Raw genomic sequence first — 24,086 nt, 5'->3', positions numbered from 1 at the left:
GAGACTTCCACATCTTTCTTTTCTATTTAGAAGCTAAATATCTTGAATATGTGACACAACCACATCAAGATTTTGTAAAGTTTGACTAGCCACCCAACCTCAGCCAGATGACAAGTGAACTCAAAACAATCCTCTAACATTAAAATAATTTAAAAATAAATGAATATTCAAATCTAAAGAAGTCAAATATAACACCAAATACGGATTTAAAGAGGTTAGATGTAACACCAAATAAAAGTTTTAAAACCTTTAATATAAAAAACTACCATAAAGAAACATATATCCATATATTAAAAATTATAACTTGCTTCACTTTCCACTTGGGTGCGAATTTACAAATTGGAATTACAATTATAGGGGAATTAGGGAACGCTATACCTTATCTTATGGACAGTATGGATAGTGTGACCCTGGTAGCTTGCACAGGATAGGAGAAAATGGCTAATTCAGGGAAGCATGCAAATAGTCCCTCCAAATTTCTTCTACCAATTGCTGTTCCATTCATCTCAAGGATCCCAACATCGTCACCAACACCAACACCAACACCAGTACTTTCAATGAAAAAAGCTGTGGAAGGATGTCAACATTTTCTAAATTTGATAGAATCTGCATTGATTGAATGCAGGCAAACCATTAACAGAACAGTGAACAGCTTAACATCGAACAATCCACTTGTCGAAAGGCTCATATGTCTCTCCAATCAATACAAAAATATCTTCCAGGCACACCCATTTAGAGTTACGTTAGTTTTTCTATGCTACGGATATTCTTGGTCCTAGGACATCATGATAGATGCTGATTTTTTCCTTCTTTTCTTTGTGTTACAGACCCATTTGCAAAGAATGAGGCAAACAGATTCTCTCTCGTCATATAATTTTGCAGCTATATTGCCTGGTGACTCAGTGGCGGAAATGGTGGTGACAAATGGGCTTTCTAATTTTCTCAACATCTATAACACTCTACTGATAACAAGGCTGGTCTTAACCTGGTTTCCTAATTCTCCACCAGCAATTGTGAACCCCTTAAGGTAAGTCAATTTTATATATTATTTTTTATGCCCTGATTCAGAAGTAATGGTGACAACATGTTTTTATGAGCATTTCATTTTCTTCTGCTTAGCCCACCACATGACTCAAGGGTTATTCTTATCCCGAGTGCAACAATCTATGTTTTGGACCTAACCTATTAGCTGAAATTTGAGAAGAAATAGTAAAGTTAATAGTATCTTTACCCAGCTAAGATCAACATATCCAGGGTTTAACACTCAGAGGGTTTAATGCAGCACACTTTGTGACCCATATCTGAATATCTTCAGAGGTGTTATTCCTCCTCTTGGTGGACTGGACTTGTCTCCAATTCTTGCATTCTTTTTGCTAAATGCTTTGACCAATGCGGCTGCAGCTCTTCCAGCTGAGTTGCCCAAGGGCATGGAAAGCACGCAGGAGTTAGCCTCAATACCTATTCAATCTTCCAGTGTCACTGCAAAACAGAAGTTGTGGTTGAAAAGGCAATGCAGTTCCTCTGATGTTCAAAGGAAAGATGGTCATAGTAAGTAAATTGTGGGCATTGGAAAATTGTTAGAGCAGTTGAGCACTAGAGAGAGGATTTAATTGTTCTAATACATTCATTATGTGAATTTGAGTTTCGGAATTAGTGCCGTTATGGCTTTTGTTCATATGCAGAATCAATGGTTTGTTACATCAAGCTTACCATTTTGTCTCTGCCTGTTCCCCATGATATTGAAATTGAAATTGAAATTGAAACTGTGTAACCATTTAGTTGGTTCAAAAAAATAATTTATTCTAGTAGTTCAATTTTCTCATGCCCATCTCATTTAGTCTGTTAGTTTTGACGCATACATTCTTCTTATGCATGATATTATAAAAAAATTGATATTGCTGGCTCTATTAGTCCATGTTCGTAGGATCTTTTTTACTTCTGAACTGGAATTAGGCCCGAACGTGTTTCTATTAGAAGGGAACAGGTTCCTTTGGTGGACCGTAGGTTGTGTTCTGTTATTACTATCACATGATGTTTGGAAGTTAGGAACTCGCACCTTTATTTACCATCATATAGTAAGTATAAGCTCTTCATGAAATCTAGATTATTTCTTTATAATTCCATACAAGTACTACTTACAGATAAAAATCAGGGAGAACAAATGATGCAATTAGTTATGCTTTTCCACAAGTGAAATTTTATATTGTACAAGATAGTTCCCTTGAAGTTTGAGTTCATAGCATGATTTTTGCTGATTTTCAGACCATCTTCCGATCTGGTTTTGTCATACTATTCACAGATCATGTTAACTTACAAATGCTTTTGAAAACATAGAGACCCAATATCTGACTCATTCCAGAATTATATGATATGCACAAGGGTCTACCTCTGACCTTACAAAAGTTGAGGGTGAAGACATCTTCTTACAAGGATCTTCTTTGTCATTACCGACCCATTAGACATTTTTCTTTTGAAATATATCGAACCCTAGCATGGAATTTCTTTCTTGACCCATACTGGTTCCTCTTAATCCACAATTCCTTCAACACTTTAGTAGCCCTTTGTACTTGGACAGCTATATGATCATAAATTACATTGAGCTGCTACCTGAACGGAAGAGTAATATTTCAATTTTGCAATATAAAAGTAAAAAGTGATTAACCATCCAAAAATACATTTTTATGTATGCATGAATATTCACAATGCATTCCTTCAAAAGCTTGCTGTATTTACCTGTGAGGACAAAATTGCACATGCGAAACTATTACCAATGCGTGCCATCTTGTTGTGGATTGTTTGTTATTGTGGATAAGACATCCCCATTAATCAGTAATAGTTACAAAGAAAACTTCTCGTCTGCCTGTTGTGCGTCTATTGCAATTTAGTTTTGAGAGTAGGTGGGCTGTATCTGAGCCAAACACTTTCACTGGTGAACCACTTTAACAAAGTTTTCATCTACGGCCGTCCAAAAAAGAAGAAATTTCTCACTTAAGTGAACAACCTCTACCGTAATCTAATATTTGTCAAAGGTCACTAATTAGATATTGGCATTCAACCTCTCTGTGTACCATGCCTTCTGTAAAGTTATTTCAATTTCAATTAAAGAACAAGTTATGAACTATGTATGCTATAAATTTATATGAGGAATTATGTTGAAGTCTAATAATTCTGATTTTATCTGCAGGTCTGAAAGAGAGAGATCATTTTATGTTTTCTATGTCTCCTCCAAATGAATTCAATTGGTATATATATCATTTAGGCAACCGGTCAATTGGTGTATTGACCGGTCATGCCTTTTAGGCATGACCGATCAATGCACCCATTGATCGGTGCCTTTGTAATTATACTATTAACACAAGGCTGTTTATCGGTTCAAAACCTTGATAGCATATTGTAATATAATATAATGATTGATCAAGATAATGAATCGGTTCATGTAAACACCGATAATTCAAAATGCACGATGTATGTAATCCAACCGGTGCAGTTTGTTAACCACTGTTAATTCCAAATGAAGCGGTGTATGTATTAAGCCCGATAACAAATATGCCCGATGATTAAGCCCGATAACAGATGTGGATCGGTGCCAATAGTTATGCACCCGATAGCAAGTATGTATCGGCTAATAACCTGATAACTTATAGCATTTAATATGCTAAGCAATGTTTGTAAAATCCGATAATCATATGCAATATAAGTTTAGACATGAAGCATGTAAATAACAGAACAAGGAAGGTTAGAAATATCTTATCTTGCATAAGCTACCATGCATTAACACTCCCTCTTAGCTTTGGAAGATAGATAAGGCAACCTGCATCACATTTCCTTTTCATAACTAAGATAATGTCAATCAACAACAATCATTTGTACATGAGAAGTACCATCAAGACATATGATACAAAATAGAAGAACATCACCTGAGTATGTGACATAAAGTATTATTTTAACATGTGATAAAAGTAAGAGAATCATTACCTGATCATGTGAGAAATCACCAAAACATGTGATTTGTAAGATTCATCAAGATATCATCTAACACGTGATATTAGTATTGCCTAATACGCAATACTTAAGGATAAGTCTATGAGAAAGTTTAGTTTCTCATCATATCCAAGTTGTGATAAGTGCAATAACATTTGTAAATGTTTATCACAACATAGTCATGGCAAATCCATGACTTACCAGAGATCCAATCATGATCAATGGTTGAGATATCACTTACACGTGATATCAGTATTGCCTAACACGCAATACAAGGATAACCATATGAGAAGTGCTTAATTTCTCATTATATCCAAATTGTGATAATGCAATAACATTTGTGCAAATGTTGTATCACAACATGGTCATGGCACATCCATGACTTACCAGTGATCCAACATGATTACTGGTTTGACTATCATAAGATCGTCACCTTATGATATCTACATACAAGTGTTCAGTATCTGAGAGATCGTCACCTCTTAGATATGAACACAGGTGGCAAGAAGCCAAGAGATAGTCCAGACATGACAAAGAAGTTTACACATTAAACATCTTAAATATATGTAAGTATAGATTACAAAGCAGATTACCTTTCTATCATACCTAAACCCTTTCTGAAGTGATCAACCTTCACTCTGGAAAGTGGTTTGGTTAGAATATCTGCAGTCTGATCTCCTGTACACACATATTCTAACTTTATCACATTCCTGTCAACCATATCTCGTACAGAGTGATATGGAATCTCAATATGTTTGGACCTGTCATGAAATACTGGATTTACAGAAAGTTTTATACAGCTTTGATTATCACACTAAATAACTGTAGGTTTCATAGGTTCTCCAAATAATCCCACGAGCAATTTCCTTAGCCATACTGCTTCTCGGGCAGCCATTGAAGCTGCAATATATTCAGCCTCTGTGGAACTCTGAGCTACTGAAGATTGTTTTCTGCTGATCCAGGATATCATGGCTGACCCTAAACTGAAGCAACACCCTGAAGTGCTCTTTCTGTCAGTCACACTGCCAGCCCAATCTGAATCTGTAAATCCATGTAGATCTATGTCAACCTTTTCATATTTAAGACCAAGCTTTAGGGTACCTTGTAGATATCTCATTATATGCTTTACTGCAACCAGGTGTATCTCCTTAGGTTCACACATGAACTGACTTAAGGCATTAACAGCATAGCAGATATCTGGCCTTGTATTTACTAGATACATCAGAGACCCAATCATCTTCCTGTATTGAGTGGGGTCAGTAGGTCTTGATTCTGCTGCTGCTTCTTTAAGTTTATGGAAGTTGGTTTCCATAGGAGAGGTCATGGGTCTACAGTTTAGCATTCTAAATCTTGTCAATATGTCCAAGGTGTACTTCCCTTGGTTCAGTACAATATTATCAGAATTCTGCCATACTTCCAATCCTAGGAAGTAATGAAGAAGCCCCAAGTCTTTCATATCAAATTCTGTGGATAGATCTTTCTTGCATTGATCTATTTGGTGATTATCTCCTGTAATTAATAAGTCATCAACATATAAAATTAAAATTAACATATCACCTTTATTTCTTTTGAGGTAGAGATTAGGATCTGCATCATTCTTAGAGAAACCCAGCTTTGAGAGGTAGGTGTCAATTCTTTCATACCAAACTCTGGGAGCCTGTTTGAGCCCATAAAGAGCTTTCTTGAGTCTACACACATGAGACTTTGCATCATGAATTTCAAACCCTTCAGGTTGCTCTAAGTAGACTTCTTCCATGATCTCGCCATTTAGGAATGCTGTCTTAACATCCATCTGATGTACCTTCCACCCCTTTGCTGCTGCAATGGCTAGGACAGCTCTTACTGATGTGTACCTGGCAACAGGTGCAAATGTTTCTTCGTAATCTGCAGCATGCTTGATTTTAAACAACCATTTAGAAGACACGATAGACTTCTTGGTTGGCCTAGGAACGATCTCCCAAACATCATTCTTCATAATGGACTGATATTCTTCAGTCATGGCATCTATCCATACTTTATGTTTGAGTGCATCTGAAACATTGTTAGGTTCAGCTTTAGAGAGATCATTCATAAATGCAACATAGTTGATGAATTTATTAGGCCCCTTGCTTTCCCTGAAGGTTCCTGAAGGAGCAGCGAACTTCTGAGCTTCTGCTATAGTTTTGGTGGCCCATAGTGGTCTTTTCTTGTGATTATCTATAGGTGGGTTTTGTGTTTCACTTATAGTTTCCTCAAGATACTCCCTCTGAAGCTCAGGAGTAGGTTCTTCTTCTAGGTTAGAAGTAGGATTATGAATTTCATGTTCTATTGTATTTGAGCCCTTTTGAAGGCTAAATCTTCTTCGAAGATTACATCCCTACTGAGTTCAATATTTCTCTGTCCTTGTACATAGATTCTGTAGGCTTTAGAAGTTTCACTGTATCCTACAAGTATTCCCCTTTTTCCAGAGGGTTCTAGTTTTAGTCTTTTCTCTTTAGGTACATGAATATAGACCGGACACCCAAATATCCTAAGATGGCTGATATCTGGTTTTGTTTTGGTAAAGACTTCCTCAGGAGTTTTATCTTCAAGGTGTGAATGAGGACATCTATTTTGTATGTACACAGCAGTGTTGGTTGCTTCTACCCAAAGGTTCAAGTTTAGATTTTGATCTAGTATCATGGCTTTGGCAGCTTCTACTATGGTCCTATTTTTCCTTTCAGCTACTCCATTTTGTTGTGGATTATAAGGTATTGATAACTCCCTCTTAATCCCATAATTTTTACAAAAGTCTTTAAATAGTTCTGATGTGTATTCCCCCCCCATTGTCAGTTCTTAAGGTTTTAATTTTGTTTTCAGATAGATTTTCTGTTAATGTTTTAAACTCTTTGAACCTACTTAGGATCTCTTCTGATTCTTTACATTTCAGAAAGTAGATCCACGTCTTCCTAGAGTAGTCATCAACAAAAATTACATAGTACAAAAATCCCCCTAGCGAGGGTACGGACATAGGTCCACATACATCAGAATGAATTAACTCCAAAACTTTGCTAGTTTTCCTAGTACTATTCTGAAATTCATTTTTGGTATTTTTACCTAAGGCACACCCTTTGCAAGCCTCTGAATGATATTGCTTCAAGTTAGGTAGACCTGTGACAAGGTTTCCCATGGTTGACAAAGCTCTATAATTCAGATGACCTAATCTCCTGTGCCATACTTCATTTGCATTAGTTGCTTCATGGATCAATGCTAGATTGGGCTCTGTACATAGCTCATACAAATAGCCTTGTCTTCGACCAATGACCTTAGCGTCTTTGATGGAGGATCTCTTTGGCCAAGCCAACACCTTGTTTTCCATGAAGGTCACTCTGTATCCTTGATCTTCTAGTGCTGATATGGAGATTAGATTTCTTTTGATCCCTGGAACATATAGTACTTCTTCAAGTCGTAGTGACATGCCTGACTTCAGTTTGATGGTGCAGGTTCCAATTCCTCTGACTGGATGTGAAGAATCGTCTCCGATGGTTACTTCCTCATCATCTTTCTCTATCATGGAGTCTAGTATTTCTCTAAAGCCGGTGATGTGTCTGGATGAACCACTGTCGATCACCCATGAGTTAGATTTGTTTGAAGTATGGCTTGTAAGTGCTGAGTAGAGGACATAGTTCTCGGAGTCATTTTCTTTTCTAGATTTCTTCACTTTTGCAAATGTGGCTTGCTTCCTTTTCTCCAGACAGTTTGCAACATAGTGTCCGAATTTGTCACACCTATAACATTGAACATGTGATAGGTCTTTCTTAGAAGTGTTCTTGCCTTGTTTGGCTTTTCTTTTCTTGAATTGCTTCTTTTTGTACCTTTTATTGATGTTTGTATTTAGGACTTGCAAGTCTTCATCTATATTCTTCTGTTTTATTCCTACTTTGTTCAATCAGGATTCTTCTTGTAGACAGTCATCTCTTAGTCTTTCAAACTTAGGATATTTGGACCATGCACTGATGCCTTGGACGAATGTGCTCCATCCACTAGGCAACCCATCTAAAGCAATGAGTGTTAGTTCTTTGCCTCGGATCTCGTAGTCCAAAGTTGCAAGTTCATCTTTTAGAACTGATATCCGCATGAAGTAGGCATTGATTGTCTCCCCTTTGTTCATGGTGATATGATTTATTTCTCGTTTTAGTGCTAGAGTACGACTTGCATTTGATATCTCAAATGTCTTTTCAAGTGCCTTGAACATTTTATAAGCCGTCTCCTGCTTTCTAATGATGGGCATTATATTATTTCTTACCCCATCCACTATTATTTTAATAGCCTTATCATTTCCCTCGATCCATGTGGATTTCTCGATTTCATCTTCTGGTTGTGCACTTTCAGTTTGGACATATGAATCAACTTTGTTTTCTCTTAAAATCATTTTGATTCTAAACTTCCAAGCTGAAAAATCTTCGCTACCTCCGAGTCTATCTTCGAATCTGATAGCGTTGGCCATTATGGAAATGTGATGTAGTTTGTAACTTAGTCCTTGAATTTTATCAAAATTGAATAGCCTTAGGTTCAATTACCTTGGCTTTGATACCATGTAAAGTTATTTCAATTTCAATTAAAGAACAAGTTATGAACTATGTATGCTATAAATGTATATGAGGAATTATGTTGAAGTCTAATAATTCTGATTTTATCTGCAGGTCTGAAAGAGAGAGATCATTTTATGTTTTCTATGTCTCCTCCAAATGAATTCAATTGGTATATATATCATTTAGGCAACCGGTCAATTGGTGTATTGACCGGTCATGCCTTTTAGGCATGACCGATCAATACACCCATTGATCGGTGCCTTTGTAATTATACTATTAACACAAGGCTGTTTATCGGTTCAAAACCTTGATAGCATATTGTAATATAATATAATGATTGATCAAGATAATGAATCGGTTCATGTAAACACCGATAATTCAAAATGCACGATGTATGTAATCCAACCGGTGCAGTTTGTTAACCACTGTTAATTCCAAATGAAGCGGTGTATGTATTAAGCCCGATAACAAATATGCCCGATGATTAAGCCCGATAACAGATGTGGATCGGTGCCAATAGTTATGCACCCGATAGCATGTATCGGCTAATAACCTGATAACTTATAGCATTTAATATGCTAAGCAATGTTTGTAAAATCCGATAATCATATGCAATATAAGTTTAGACATGAAGCATGTAAATAACAGAACAAGGAAGGTTAGAAATATCTTATCTTGCATAAGCTACCATGCATTAACACCTTCCACCTTTTTCATCCTCTGGTCAAAAACCTACATAGAGATATATCCTTGTATGGAAGCCTTGCCAAAGTTATCTAGAATCATATTGTCATGTATTAATGTTTTGAATTTAAAGAAAGTATACTGTCTTTAACTTTTATGATAATATATGAGTTATCCACATTATGGCTTATCCAAAATAAATGGATTTATTTACTTCTACTTGGTCAAACTCGTTCCCAAACAAAGATATTTATTTTAAATTATATATTTAAAATAGGTAGAAATAATATTAATAATTTGTTTTAATATCTTTAAACCCTCACTTAGAGACTTGTGACAGACTTGGAATTAGTTGAAAACAAACCTGAAGGTGGAATAACCAGAGAGGTGATGCTCCAGTCTATTTCAACACCTGATAATGAGTTTTTATCAGGGAACATATATTGCATGCGTCTATCTTTAGATGAATAAAATCTACAATAATTCATTGTAATGTACTACCCAGGTCCCAACATGCAATACTCTCGTTATATATACTTTCCCATCACACCGTCACCCTTTCCTTTGTTGATACTCCAATAGATATATCCTTGTATGTGAGACTTGATTCTCAACATGGCTCCTGCTCAATAAGTGGTCTTTCAGCCAGAATTATTTAGAGTTGTATTATCTTGTAAAGATGATTTACTTTAAAGATCAAGGCTTACTGTTTATAATAAACCTAACTCCTACATATGAATTACCTACATTTTGTCTCAGCCAAAATTAATAAACCTGTTTTATTTATGCACTCAAAGGTTGTCAGTGTTGTAATTTATATCGTAGTAGTAATTAGAAAAACGTCAAGAATGTGCCTTATCTCACAGGCTTGTGAAATCCATAACAAGGATATAATAAAGAATATAAAGTTTCCAATCAACAATAGAGTGAAATAAATTTATATATGCAAGTGGGAGTGAAATTGAGTAATTAATATTCTCACATTATATTTGAATGATCAAAGTTGCTATTTACAATTCTTAACTGTATTTTCATGTAGAGATCATTAACTTTGAAGATCAAAGCATATTCATTTAAACTATTATCATCTTGATGCTAAGAAGAGAAGTGGAAACAAGCCAACATAAATTGATAATAGCAATGATACTTTTAATTTTGCTTTGGGCGTTTCTAGACTCCTTTTTGAGCTTCTATTAGAGGAGAAGCAGAAGAAAACCAACAAGTTTGTCATATACGAATGTGAGTTCAGAAATATTTCTTATTAACTCGGGAAACTATTAAAGGTAAAGGTAGCTATTAATATTACTGCCAACTGAGACTCCAATTTGGTGTATGAGACTGCCCTTGTGCAAACCCAGAAAGGGATTGTGTTCTCCGTATACCTTGTTCAACAAGGCGTACAAAACTATTCCTCCTGTATTAAAACCTGTAACCTCCACTATGGTGTGCACATGCCTTGAGTATCTGACCCACTTAGGCTGTAGTCAATTTCGCTCAAGCTGTACATCATAGAGTTGTCAGAAATGAAACTATATGGCCTTCAATAACATAGGTAATGAATTAGAAGAAATAGAAGGTTGGACAACAATACCTTCATACATGAGAAAATTTTATATATTATGTGTTGAGTTTTGACTGTATGCTGGAAATGTTTTTGAAGCCTTCTGAAGGAATGTTGCAGAATAATAATATATATTTGGCTGAAACATCATGGCTATCTTTAGTAAAACGAAATGATGCCTTCAGGAATTAATTATCTAGGTGCTTGAAATTTTTTATATTCTTTAGGGCTTGCTATGAAATGCAGGGCACAGAAAAGAGATTAAATGTGGCCTCTTTAAAGTCAAAGTTGATTGAGAGTAAGAATCAGAAAAAAGAAAAAGCTAAACTATTAAGTAAAATAAAATATGGGTGCACGTTTTATGCAGGAATAATATTTTTACAATTGGGATTTTGTGATTAAGTTGAATGGTTGCTAAATGAAAAAAGATAACTGATTATAGCTTTGGAATTGAAAAAACTATGGAATCATATAATGGCTAATATGTAGAATGGTTGCCTTTAGTGGGTGTCCGGATAATTGAAGAACAACCCTGTATTCTGATTGAAGATGTGAGCATCTGAGATGTTTGGCTGCCCGCATTATCAGAACCTGATTAATAACTTCTTCAGTATCCTCTTATATTCTTCCAATGCAGGTTCACCTTGAAAGTTAAAACAACTCTCTAGATATTACTTAGAAAGGAAATAACATTTGACAGCAAAAATTGTAAATCAAATCTCCATTTCCATTTAGAATTTTAAATATCACTTGGATATGAAAGGTCAATTTTATCTGTTAATCTGTGCGATGGTGTACCTGGTCTTGGAGTTTCACTTGGGAAGATAGTAAAGTTTTTGCTCTAGCCAGAGTAAAAATGGAGAAATTTATCAGTTAGATGAAGAATTAGTATTGGGCGAATGGTTGATCAATGATTTTCCATATGAGTTTGCCATAAAAGTCTGTTGAACCAATGATTAGAATGCAAATAGCTCCAAGAAAATCCAAAATGTGTATTGGCATAGTACACAAAGATTTTCAAAGGTCTCGGTAATTCTATTCTGCAATAATAAGAGAGACCTGTGAGCGTTGATTTATATGATACAAGAAGCATGCAAGCTTTGATTTTCAATACGGATATTCATATTAAAGGAATCGATGGACAAACTTCTTTTGCTATATCAATTTGAAGGCCACTAAAAGAAGATCCGTCCATGGGACACAAATTGAACTCTGCCATATCGGAGCTTGAGTCTCAAAATTGAACATGGCAGAAAATTTGCACCTGCACTCAGACAATACTGGCAGCAAACCCATACTTTATTCTTATAATCAAAAGAAATTGGATCTGTTATAGCTTATATGAGTTTTGGACCCTCGTTGATGTGTGAATGTTGTGGTGAATTATTTTTGAAGAAATGTTTCTAAGAATCAGTTGCACGGAAAAGAATATCCAAATACCTATTGGAGCAGAATAATATATAGCTGGACAGGTGGTGGACAAGAAACATTGATGCCTTAGATGAACGTGGTAGCAATAATAAAAATGAATACAACATATCTGCATGCTAAGGGGAATTTATGGAGGTGTATCAGCTCAATCGAGAAATAAAATCATAAATGTAATAAGAGATTTGGAAATATTAAATTAAAAATTTTAGATGACTATTGTATTTGAGCATTACAAGAAAGAGCATTGTGTACATCACCTATTGGGAAAAATGTGTAAATGTATACATGTATGAAAATTTTATAATCATTATATGTAAACAAATGTAGCTAATCTTCTGCTCTTTCTAAGATTCAAACATCAAAATTTTTAAAATGCAAAGAAGCTTTATCAATGCAACACCAATTGGCTCCTGGTGCTTTCCATTGGCCCAGATATAATTTATTCAAACTTGTGTACTGCTATTAAGGAAAAAGTTATCTGTGAGTTGGATATCTTCCATTAAAGAAGAAGAATATTAACTCATCCATATACTTGAAGTAGGTTGTCCACCAATTCTTCTTCAGCCCTATAATCATAAACACTCCTGCAAGCCCCTGCCCCAAAGGACAAGCCTGCTGAAATTTTCCAGAACAGAATCTCAGAATCATTCATTTCCTCTCTAGCAGGTGCCGAACTCAAAGGATTGGTCTTAGAACTGCAACTTTTTATCAGTGGGTAAGCCACACGAGACTCTGTTGTATGAGAAACTAGACAGGTAATGTTGAAAATTGGTCTGCTTGCATAATGCTTCCTGAGAGGCTGTTGAGTGACAAATCCAATGCTGCCAGGTATATTAAAGATTTCATTTCTTATGGGATTCTTTACATGAGTTGATTCCATGAAAGATAAAGAGATTCCATATTATTCGATGCTGCTAGCCCATTTGGAATAGCTCCTTTCATAAGATTGTTGGAGATGTGAAGAGTTGTCAAACCTCCCAATGCTCCAATTTCCCAAGGAATTTCACCTCCAAAATTGTTCCGAGGCAGATAAATGCCTATTGTACTGACATAGATAATATATTCCAGTTCTCTTCCTTTTTTATTCACAGATATGCTTTCCCCATAATAAGTTTGATCATCATAGGAGATAAAATAGGATTTTAATTGCTTGACCATGACTTGCAAGTCTGAAATGTCTTTGGCAATATACCCTGTCAGATGTTTGAAGATACATCTAGAATTTGCAGACCAATCAGATGGAGAATTTCTGAAGGAATTTCACCTATAAGCTTGTTTGATCTCAGCACCATGATCTGCAGATTGGGGAGTTGCCCAAGAGATCCTGGAAGGCTGCCTGTTAAAGAGTTGCTGCCTAAATCCAGTGTCAGCAATCCCCCAAAATTCTGCAGAGAAGTGGGAATTGCTCTTGTCAGTTGGTTGGAGCATACATAATAATTGCAGATCTGAATGATTTCCCAGGTTGTCTGAGATACTTCCGTCCAAATTGTTGTCCCTTGAGCTGAGTACAACCATAGTAGTGATGTTGCCTAAAGTGGCAGGTATGTGTTTGGTGATGCTACTGCCTGCAACTAGAAATGCCTTAAAGTGTGGATGAAGAATTACAATCTGAGATGGTATGATGCCAGTTAAGTAATTCGTGGACAAATTTCTAAATGATAGCACTGATGAAGACTCCAGAAATGTCAAATTTCCTTGCATTTGATTTTATGAGAATCAGGATAACCATGTTGGATGATATCTGCAACATTCAAGAAGGAATCTTTCCTCTGAGATTATTGTCAGAAATATCAACCTTATTCATGTGGTTCTGGGTCGGCAACCACTCTGGAAATTATCCTTCTAAAATACACTAACTTATATACAGCTGAGAGTTCTGGAAAGAAGGAATCCAGGTGGATTTTATCTTGGCGCTTAATCCACTCATTGACAAAGCTGAGTGTTCCAAATTGGAGTCTTTTAAAAAAGATCTCCGAAATGGATCCTTGTAATTTATTTTATGATAAATCATGCCCGTTGAGGGAAGAGGGTAATGGACGGGAAGTGAAATGGTTCCTTTGAGCTGTTTTTTTCTTAAATTCAATATGGATTAAAAAGACAGACGGCCCAGAGAAGATGGAATGCTACCATGCAATTGAATATTAAATAGATAGAGAGTTTTCAAGGAAGTGATCATTGCTAAAATGATGGGAATTGGGCCTTCCATTTGAGTTTTGCATGCATCCAGTAGTCCAGTGGAGTACATCAATAGGCTATATAAGTGTGAAATGCCATGTTGTAACTTGTTATTTGATAAATATAAATGAGTGAGTAATGGAATATGCGGCAGAGTTTGTGGGATGAGGCCTTACAAGTTATTTTTCGTTGCAATCAAGGTATGCAAGGAAACGCCTGAAAGGGGAGGGATTTGACCACTTAGATTGATTCCATTGAGATCTAAATGAGCTAACATTGGGAGTTTGGTTAACCCCATCGGAAGGCATTCTATCCCTAATCTGAATACTGAAGCTTTGTGATACTCTGGATGGCTTATGGAATGGTACCTTGGCTTCAACTCTGTTAAAAGCCAAAATCAATAGACATGTGTCTGGATAGGTTGCCCAATGAATGGGGTAGACTGCCTGCAATGTATTTGAAGTTAGGGGAAACATGTGACAAGTGAGACCATCCATCCTTGTGTATTTATGATATACTGCTGCCATTCAAGTGGAGCTCTTCCAGGGAAGGAATTTGAGACATTCCTATAGGTATAAATGCATAGAGGTTACTAAAACTAAGATCTAGGACTTATAGTTTGGTCATATTTGTTAACTAGGAGGCAAATTTTCCTTGAAAGAACTCTTGAGGAAGTCGCAAAGATTTGAGGGATGCGGTGAGATTTAGCAGTAATGACGTAATGGCACATGAAAGCTGATAACATAACATGTCAAGGTATTCAAGCATTGAGAAATTTCTAACATGGACCCCTTATTCACCTCATCAAAGCATATTTGAGAGACCTTATACTTGAAATCCATGACAAATTATCATAGGATAGCAAGGTTTTGAAAATCAAAAGAGACATCTAGATATGTAAGATGAGGATCATGAGATAGATTTGAGAGCTGGGAAGGAAGCATGCCACTGAGGAAAGTGATGCAGAGATTGAGATCATTCTTTCCACTAGATTGGTTGTATCCACACAAATCCATATGTTAAATAAGATCATTCTCTTGCTTGTCACATCCTCCACCTTGTTAGTTGTAGTAGTTGCAACTTGGGACCCTTCCATTAAGCCAAAGAGCCATTGAAATCAAGGAAGCTATTATTGACTACAATTAAGTTGGATCTGGTAGTTGTTGTCGACTTTTGCAGCTCCTCCATTGTGAATGCATTTTTAAATCTTGCATTGTATATGAAAAAAATGTTGGAACAACATAGGCAACCTCCATGGTCTTCATCTTTGCCTATCTTTAGTGTTGATGCTTCTTTCCTCCAACCATCACGCTCTACAACCTATGTTTTGTCGGGTCTTGAAATCGCTGCTCACACTTTTAGAGGAATCAATCCACTTCAAAGTGAGGGATATGTTGCTCCTAAAGATGGATAGATCAACTCGTCAACAAATAATTAATTATCATTTATAACTTCTCCAAGCATCAAGGCCAATTCCTCATTAGTAGCATTTACTAATCTTTCCTTAATGATGAAGCAACTTATCAAAAGATAGACACAAACATACATCCATACAGATGAACACCAGATTTACGTGGAAATCCGGAAGGGGAAAACCACGGTGAGAATAGCTGCTTGGATCCACTGCCAAAATCCAGCCTCACAAACTAATTGAGAACTTACAATATGATGTAGGCACCAACCTACCGGAGACACCAATCCCCAATTACATTTGTAGGCACCAACCTACAAGAGACACCAATCCCCTAATTTAAGGCCTGAGCACCAACTTCAGCATATGAGACACCAATCTCATACAAAATATAAGAGATATCTAATGCGGACCTTTATGGCTGAATACTCAACTTCTTCTCAATTTGATCAACTTCAGAACATCCCCACCTAGTGCATAAGATCTTCAAATGAAGTTGTCGCACACAACAATCATGCTACTCATTTAGCATCACCCACATACTCGCACATCAACTCAAACAGCCACATTAGGAATCAACCTAGATCAACTATATATATGTATTACAATAATAATTACATTCACAAGTCACCCTAGAACATGTTTACAATATCCGCAAGTTGGCCTCAAGGATAAACCTTAAGCCAAACATGTGACAGGCTCGGTCCAAAAGCCTACATGTTACACCAAGAGTGGGAACACGCTATGTGTTACCCAACATAGACTCTACTGGCCCCAATGAACATCCACACGCTACCTTCGGTTGGCACACGTCATGACCTTATGGTGCATCCATTTGGAACAGCAACATAGTCGACCAACATAGCTCAGTGAACACTCTTTTACTCTTAACTTTCTCTGTTGATGATCAACCTCTGGAACTCTGGAATATGATACTTCATATGTAGCTTTGCTTTACTTCCAAACCACAAGCCATAACTTTCAACTGCAGTAGAATGCGTAGCCAAACACTATGATTGTGCAGTTGAGGCCACATACTGTTTTTGAGCAACAATCCTCCAAAACATACCACAAATACTTCCAGACAACATCACATGTGATAGACAATTAGGAGCTGCTAAAACCATATCAAAGTGATAACATTGAGAGAACTATTAAACACACTTGCCTCTATCTATCCAAAACTTAGATACTCTGATAAGACATGACATTAATTGCAATCTTTCGGATGACTAGACATTAATTGCAATATTTCGGATGACTTGACATTAATGACAAAACTTACCAGCATGTTTGACATCAATGACAACCTCTGCTGAACAATAAGTAGAGAGGAATAGTGCAAAATGTGAAAGTTTTGAGGTTTCAAGCATGTTGGAGATTGGCAATGCCTCATAACTCATGTCAAAACAAGTAAATAGAGTAACTTTGCATCGTCAACTCAAAGGATATATGAAGGAAATTTTGGGAGTTGGGGATCGAGGATATCATAGAATCATACCACTTGTGGAGATCAGGGAGCATGATGTTAGGATAACCAATGAACAACTGAGAGGGGGGGTGGGGGGGTGAATCAGTTGTTAACAGATTAAAACTATTAATCCACAATATAACCTTAAACAAATCAAGTATCGGCAAAGCACAGACAGATGTCGGTAAACAATACAACTTAACAATTAACCAGATAATCAATGCAAAGCAACCATACCACATAACACCATGATTTGTACGTGGAAAACCCGGAAAGGGAAAAACCACGGTGGGAAGCCTACCCACAGTTAGATGATACTTTTGTAGAAAGTATGTGTTACAATGAGGGGCCTGCACTTGCAGGAAGGCACACTACCTAGAGCGTATTGCTCATTACAAGAGTCTCACTGACTACAAAGAGGCTACAACCTTCTCAAGATAAATGGACAACAATCCAATAGAGTGAATTGTTGGAAATAACATCTACCATGCCTGATTACAGTCCTTGTTAAGCTCAATGGCGGAGGACTAAATCCTCTTCTGAATCCAATTCGATCACCAATGATCGATCAATTCCTTTGCTTGAATGATATTGCAATATTCACACATTACATTCCTTGACCATGACCTTCGAAATAACCATGATACTTTACAAAGAGTTTCTATCTCTTATTTATACAAACCCTAAGGCCTAAACCAATCTGGTCGGCCACCTAAAGATATTACAATAATATCATTACATAATTCCTTATTACAATGATATGACATGTCGGCTTAAGACCAAAATCAATAGTAACAAATCCATGAATCATCTCGAATCATCCACGTAACGTGTAGAGTACACGCTAGCATGATACCGGTCCATAACCTAGATAGGTACCAGACCTATTCTGGGTACACCACGCCAAAGCAATGTCTTCAAGCAATTGAAGCACGATCAACAAACATCTTCAACATCCTCAAATCCTCGAAGAAGTTGCACCAACACCAATTGTGCATCCTGTCACGATTCCTCAATGAAAGCTTTGCCGGTAAAGCTTTAAACCAGTGCCGGTAAGGGTTTACCAGAGTGTATGATAACATCCAATTACCAAGCCAATACCAACTGACCAAAACATGCTCATGGAGCATATAACTCATGAAATCCAATATACTTCACTGATCCAAACATGCCGGAAGTGTCAAACAGATAATCTCTTCTGCCAGTAACACTAGATCTTCTACCGGTAACCAAAACCTGTCTGTCAGTAACCATCAATAACAACTAGTCTTGACATCAATGACAAAACATCAATGCAACACATAATCAATTCATCCATAATGTCAACACAGGAGTACACCATACCTCATGCCTAAGCAAACAAATAAAGGTATTATTGGATCGACAACTTCAAAAAAATATATGAAGGGAAGTTCTGGGAGTAAGGGACCAAGGATACCACAAAATTCATGCCTAAGGCAATTAAATAAGGACAAGTCCAAATTTACTAACTCGATGAGATAAGAAAATACAAAAATTGTTGGGGATTGAGGGTGAGTGTTGAACACAATATACCACTGAGAGAGGGGGGTGAATCAGTGGTTTCCAATTTCTTAACCTCTTAATATTGAGAGTGATTACCGATTACCAATCGTAATGCCAAGTTAACCTATCGGTAAGAGAAGGAAGGATACCACAAAACAAGCACACACAAATGCACATCTCATGACACCGGTATATACGAGGAAAACCCAAGATAGGAAAAACCTAGGCGAGAAATGCTGCTGGAGTCTACTACTCCAATCTAGCCTCACAATAAAAACATCGGTTACAACATTTAGGGCACCAACCCAAGGAGTACCACTCTTGCTTTAGGGCACCAACCCAAGGAGCACCAACCCCTGCACCGAGCTCCAACTCAGTGATCTACAAGGAACATAATCAATTACAAAAGTAATAATCTAATTACGAGTGAATCTTGTAACCACTGCATACACTTTACTCTGCTGGATTCTCACCTCCTCTGCCTTATTGGTAGACTTCTGCTCTTCCTTCTATCTCTCTCTATCTCTCTGCTCACCTTCACTTCCTGTTGCTGACACACCAGTTCTACCTCTGCCTGTTGGATGAATAGTCAAATTATCATACTTGCTGCCGGTTACTCTGCTCACCAGTTTATTTCTTCTCTGCTCTCTACCTGCTCGATCTTTTCTCCCCCACACACATACAACTACTTCACTCTGCACTGCCTTCTTGTTGGCTTGATAACCACCCGTTTCCCTTTGCACTTTTCCTATCTTGCTGATTTACCGGTTACTTTGGACTTTACCGGTTTGACTCACAGTTAAACCCTCTTACCAGTTTAACCACACTCATTCAATCATTATGATCTTCAGTGAACTTCATCGACTGATTTATCCTTTTGGTTCTACTTCATCGACATTACTCTTCCATGCAACATCCCCATGTTTCCATCTTTGGTCCGCATACTTATAGCCAGGCTTTCCCGCCTAAAAGTGAGTTTGAACTTTGGCACGCTAGGGTTTCCACCATACACTGAATCTGCATCAAATCTCTTCTCTGATCATCGTGGCACATCATATCCAATCAGATCTCATGTCCTTGATTGATGACCTGCAGCTCATCAATCAACATCATCATTCTCTTTACCTTGCAACACACATCTTCTAGTTTTAGCTGTATGTAGAATGATTTTTTGGCTTTGTGTTTTGTCAACCACATGCATTATGTGATTTCCTTCACCCTCTTCAATCTGCTAGATCAGTCTGTCCTGGATCTCTGTTGTTTTTCGAATCTCGAGCCGCAAACCTCTACCATCATTCTTCGAGCTTTGCAGTCGTCATTAAATGCTGGACCAATCACCAGCAACTTCACTGACACACTACATCGACCTATGCATGCATGCCACTTCAACTCCACGTGGCACCTTTGTCGGCATCCACCTTGGCTCACTATGTCGATCTGACTTGGTCACTGACCAATAGCACACAACCGGTGTATGCTTCATACTACCGGTTCATCTTTGCCTACCGACACTTTAACCCTGCCGGTATATCTTGCATTATCGGTTAGACCTAACCTGTTAACCTTCATGCCTTCTCTATCTTGCCGGTGAATCACATCTACCCGGTCATCAAGCATATTGGTCCTCAGCAGTTATCTAGGGTGACTCACCATGTGCTTCTTCAATAGATTGAGAGCATATCACTTTTGTCTCTTAGTTCACTTAGCTGCATGTGGTAGCCTTGTTTACCGGTTGGGACACTTGATGTCTTCATGCTATCAACCTCCAACCATCTCCATCGGTGGCAACAACAATCTCCATCTGAACCTTGGTAACTCCAAGTGTGCAACTGCAGAGCCTCATCTTTATCTGACCGATTCTCCTTTCAACCGGTTTGCCAAGATGGCAAACACATCGTCTCAGCTCTTCCTTCTCTGTCCCTTCAGCACATCTTGACTTCACATGCTGATCCAGTGTACATCTCAGATCTCATCCTCTGGAGGCTTCCTCATCTCCCACTTTGGTCATCCGGTCTATGCATCCAATCACTTGCCTTTGCTTACTTTGACTATCTTATCCTGGAGAGTCATGATGTATGCCATGTATGCTTTGAGATAAGCAAGGTATTACCACTTACTGGTGGGAAGAAAAGACAACTGCACTTCACTGCTAAACACCGGTGGAGGAGGATCTATGTTACCTGTCGGTAATGATGTGACTTCACTAAGGAGAGGATAGATCTCCAACTTGACATATGTTCCAGTACCTTTTTCATATGTCATCTTTGCTCACTGAAGCAACACACTTTATGTCAACCTTCTCTTCATCCGATGGGAATCTTGCTAGATGGCATCACACTAGCATACTGGTTGCACTGCTAACCCTTCATTAGTTCATACTACAGCAAGCTGTACCGGTCACACGCTTGTCGGTTCTCATCACTCACCGGTCACTTCTCTATTATGCATGTCAGCATCAACATGCATACTCACTAACCGGTTCCTTCTTCCCAACATTGACAAGTAAACTGGTTACTCCAACTTGCTTACCTGTTGGCTTCACTATCCACTACCAGTATATAATACTGACAACATATTAACTATTCTCCCATACCAGTTGACCTTCTATACCTACAACATGTTGTACTGGTTGACATCACTGAGAACGCAATGTCAACAATCTCCCCCCTTTGGCATTGATGTCAACACATGTAGTATCCGGTATACTACAAATTCTTTCTCCCCCTTTGACAACAATGGCAAAGGGTCTTGACATCCAGTATACTGCAAGCTCTCTCTCCCCCTTTGTACTGGTTGTTTCTTCCCTTTTGACCACTATGCTCTGCAACCTCTTAACTAGTAGCACTTGAAACCGAGAGCTCACACACCAACTGACACCAATTGTGTACATTAGTCTGATGCCGATTGCAGAAGCAACCAATTATTGAAAAGTGTGTCAGTGTATACTACTTATCTGCCGATCAAACTACATCTTCCCCATCTGCTGTCAACTGGTCTTAAGAATCAACTGTGATTGTACTATAAGTGTTGCCAATTGAAACCAATTGTTGATGAAGGCATTAATACCAATTTGATATCAATGAAATATTCTTCCTCTATGGGGGTTGCTCCGACACCAATCTGTTTGACATATTCTCCCCTTGTGCAGGTAACTCTCCATCTTTGTTCACATCTCCTTGTATACTGGTCTATGGTGCAGCAGCAATGACACTCGATCTCCTCCTGTGTCAAGTGTATCAGATACCAATCATAAGATATGACAGTGAACTCCCCCTGAATGACAGCTCTCTGGTCTTCATTTTTCTGTCAGGTCCTAAATTGGTACTCCAAACTGCACTTAGTATTGGTGGAAGTGAGTTTCTATAGATGATGATGGTCTTTCACTTCCATGCCATCCATCCCATCTTTGTGACATGATCTTACTTGACCACAAGGCCAAGTCACATTAATTTCATGTCAACTCTCAAACCGGTTGACATCATGATGTCTCATACACATGGGATCGGCTACTGGTCCAACACACAGTCATTTAGGACTACTTCTAATATCAATAGAGACATAAATTCATCTGTCTAAGCCACTGGAGCCACTGCAACACAACCAAAACACATTGACTCGCATATTCTGCTATACCAGTTAATATACATACCGGTAACACACTTCACACACCGGTTTACTCTACCGGTTCAATATCTTCACCGAGACACCTTGTCCATTAGCCTCTGTCTTCTAGTGTCAAGAGTCTCTGATCCCAATTGCAATTTGAACTATCCTTTGACACAAGTATGAATGTGTAATCAAGGCAGCAACCACACTCACACCTATCTCACCTTTTTCTTCTTATCGGCAGTCTGTCTTCTCCTTTGTCCTTATCAAGCATGGGGGTGAATGATCTAATCAATATTTAGCTCCCCCTTAGTCCTGCATCTCCTTTAAGCTTTAGGAGATATCACTTGTGCATTGAATGCACAATGTCTGTCCATGCTCTTATCTTCTTACTTCTTCCTCCATACTTTCTTCATCTCTTTCCTTTCCTCATTTGCAGCCTTTGGAGTAGCGTTGACCTTCTTCTGCTCATTGGACCTTGCTTTACCAAATTCTGCAGCATGACCGGAAGCATTGCTGTAGTAGCACACAACGTTCATGCCAATCAAATGATTGGGGGACCTTCTAACATACCGGTTTGCTCCTCCTTTTTTTATTATGCCATTGTAGCCAGCTACCGGTCTCCATGGATTCCTTGATTTTACAGGAACACTTCTCCTCTTGTTCCCTCCAGGTCTTTGTTGCTCATATGTCCTATAATTGCTTCCATACTGAGCATGATTGTTCCACCAGCTGCCATAGGACTAAGAATTCTTTTTCCTGCATTCATGACTTCTATGGCCAAATCCATTACATTGATATCATATAACATTTGCATAATCGAGAGAGGGGATATGCATGTTTCTAATCTTTAGAACTTTATGCCCATATGCAGGATATCTATGGCAACCTAAATTGTTTCTCCTAGATCCCTTTCTACATTCTTTTGCTCTATGGCCATATCCATTACATGCAAAGCAGTAACCGGAGAAGGACTTATCACTTACAAATTTGTTTTGCCAAACATGAGGTGATCTTACCAGTTTAACATCTTCATTTCTTCTTCTCCGGGGATGGATCCTAGGTTGTCTACTTTCTGCAGTCCTTCCATCTAATCCCTTTCTCTTCTACACTTGTCTTGACTTGGGATTAGCAACATTCCTTTGTCTTCTACCGGTGAAGGATCTTCTGAACTGTCTTCTCTTGTTCTTGCTACCGGTGAAGAGAACTTCTTTCAACTTCCCTTTTCCTTTTGAATATGCATTGTTCCTTATAGCAGCACCAGTCTTCATCCTCATCATGTCTTCATTGGTTGTAGTCAGGTCAACCTTCTTCCTTGGAGCATTTCTAACTGTAAAGGTTTGACCCTTGCCATTTCCATTTGAGGAGACAAATTGAATATCTTTGTGTGAGGTCTCCTTGCTTGTAGAGCATTCACTGGTACCACATCCTAATCCACCGGTATCCTTAGAATGTTTTTTATTCTTCAACATTTTATCTAAGGCATCCCTTTTGCCATCAAACCAGATTCTTACCTTGAGCTCATCCTGACATTTTTCAAGGTCATTTCAGAGATTCTCCATTTCTCCTTCTAGCTACTGATATTCTTTATCTTTTGCCTCTACATTAGATGCTAGATCTTTACACTTGCATTCCTTGGTGTCTTCTTGTTGAGTCTTCAACTCTAAGATACATTTCTCAGATTCTTCAAGG

General features: G+C 37.9%; 1 protein-coding gene across 2 annotated transcripts; it reads left to right on the top strand.

The window, feature by feature from the left end:
• The first annotated feature begins 316 nt into the window (after positions 1-316).
• On the top strand, positions 317-1,822 carry LOC131066780 (ylmG homolog protein 2, chloroplastic). 2 transcript variants are annotated; one of them, XM_058001621.1, is made up of 3 exons: positions 317-722; positions 828-1,027; positions 1,283-1,822. In XM_058001621.1, the coding sequence occupies exons 1-3, from the start codon at positions 438-440 to the stop codon at positions 1,554-1,556; spliced, it is 759 nt and encodes a 252-aa protein (XP_057857604.1). In that variant the 5' UTR covers positions 317-437; the 3' UTR covers positions 1,557-1,822. The 2 variants fall into 2 exon arrangements, with proteins under 2 accessions (XP_057857604.1, XP_057857603.1); XM_058001620.1 differs by having other exon boundaries at positions 317-737.
• Positions 1,823-24,086: the final 22,264 nt, after the last annotated feature.

Source organism: Cryptomeria japonica, chromosome 2, assembly GCF_030272615.1.
Source record: "Cryptomeria japonica chromosome 2, Sugi_1.0, whole genome shotgun sequence".
Classification (NCBI taxonomy): domain Eukaryota; kingdom Viridiplantae; phylum Streptophyta; class Pinopsida; order Cupressales; family Cupressaceae; genus Cryptomeria; species Cryptomeria japonica.
Note: the sequence above shows the minus strand (reverse complement) of the source record. Positions and strands in the feature narration are given on the sequence as shown.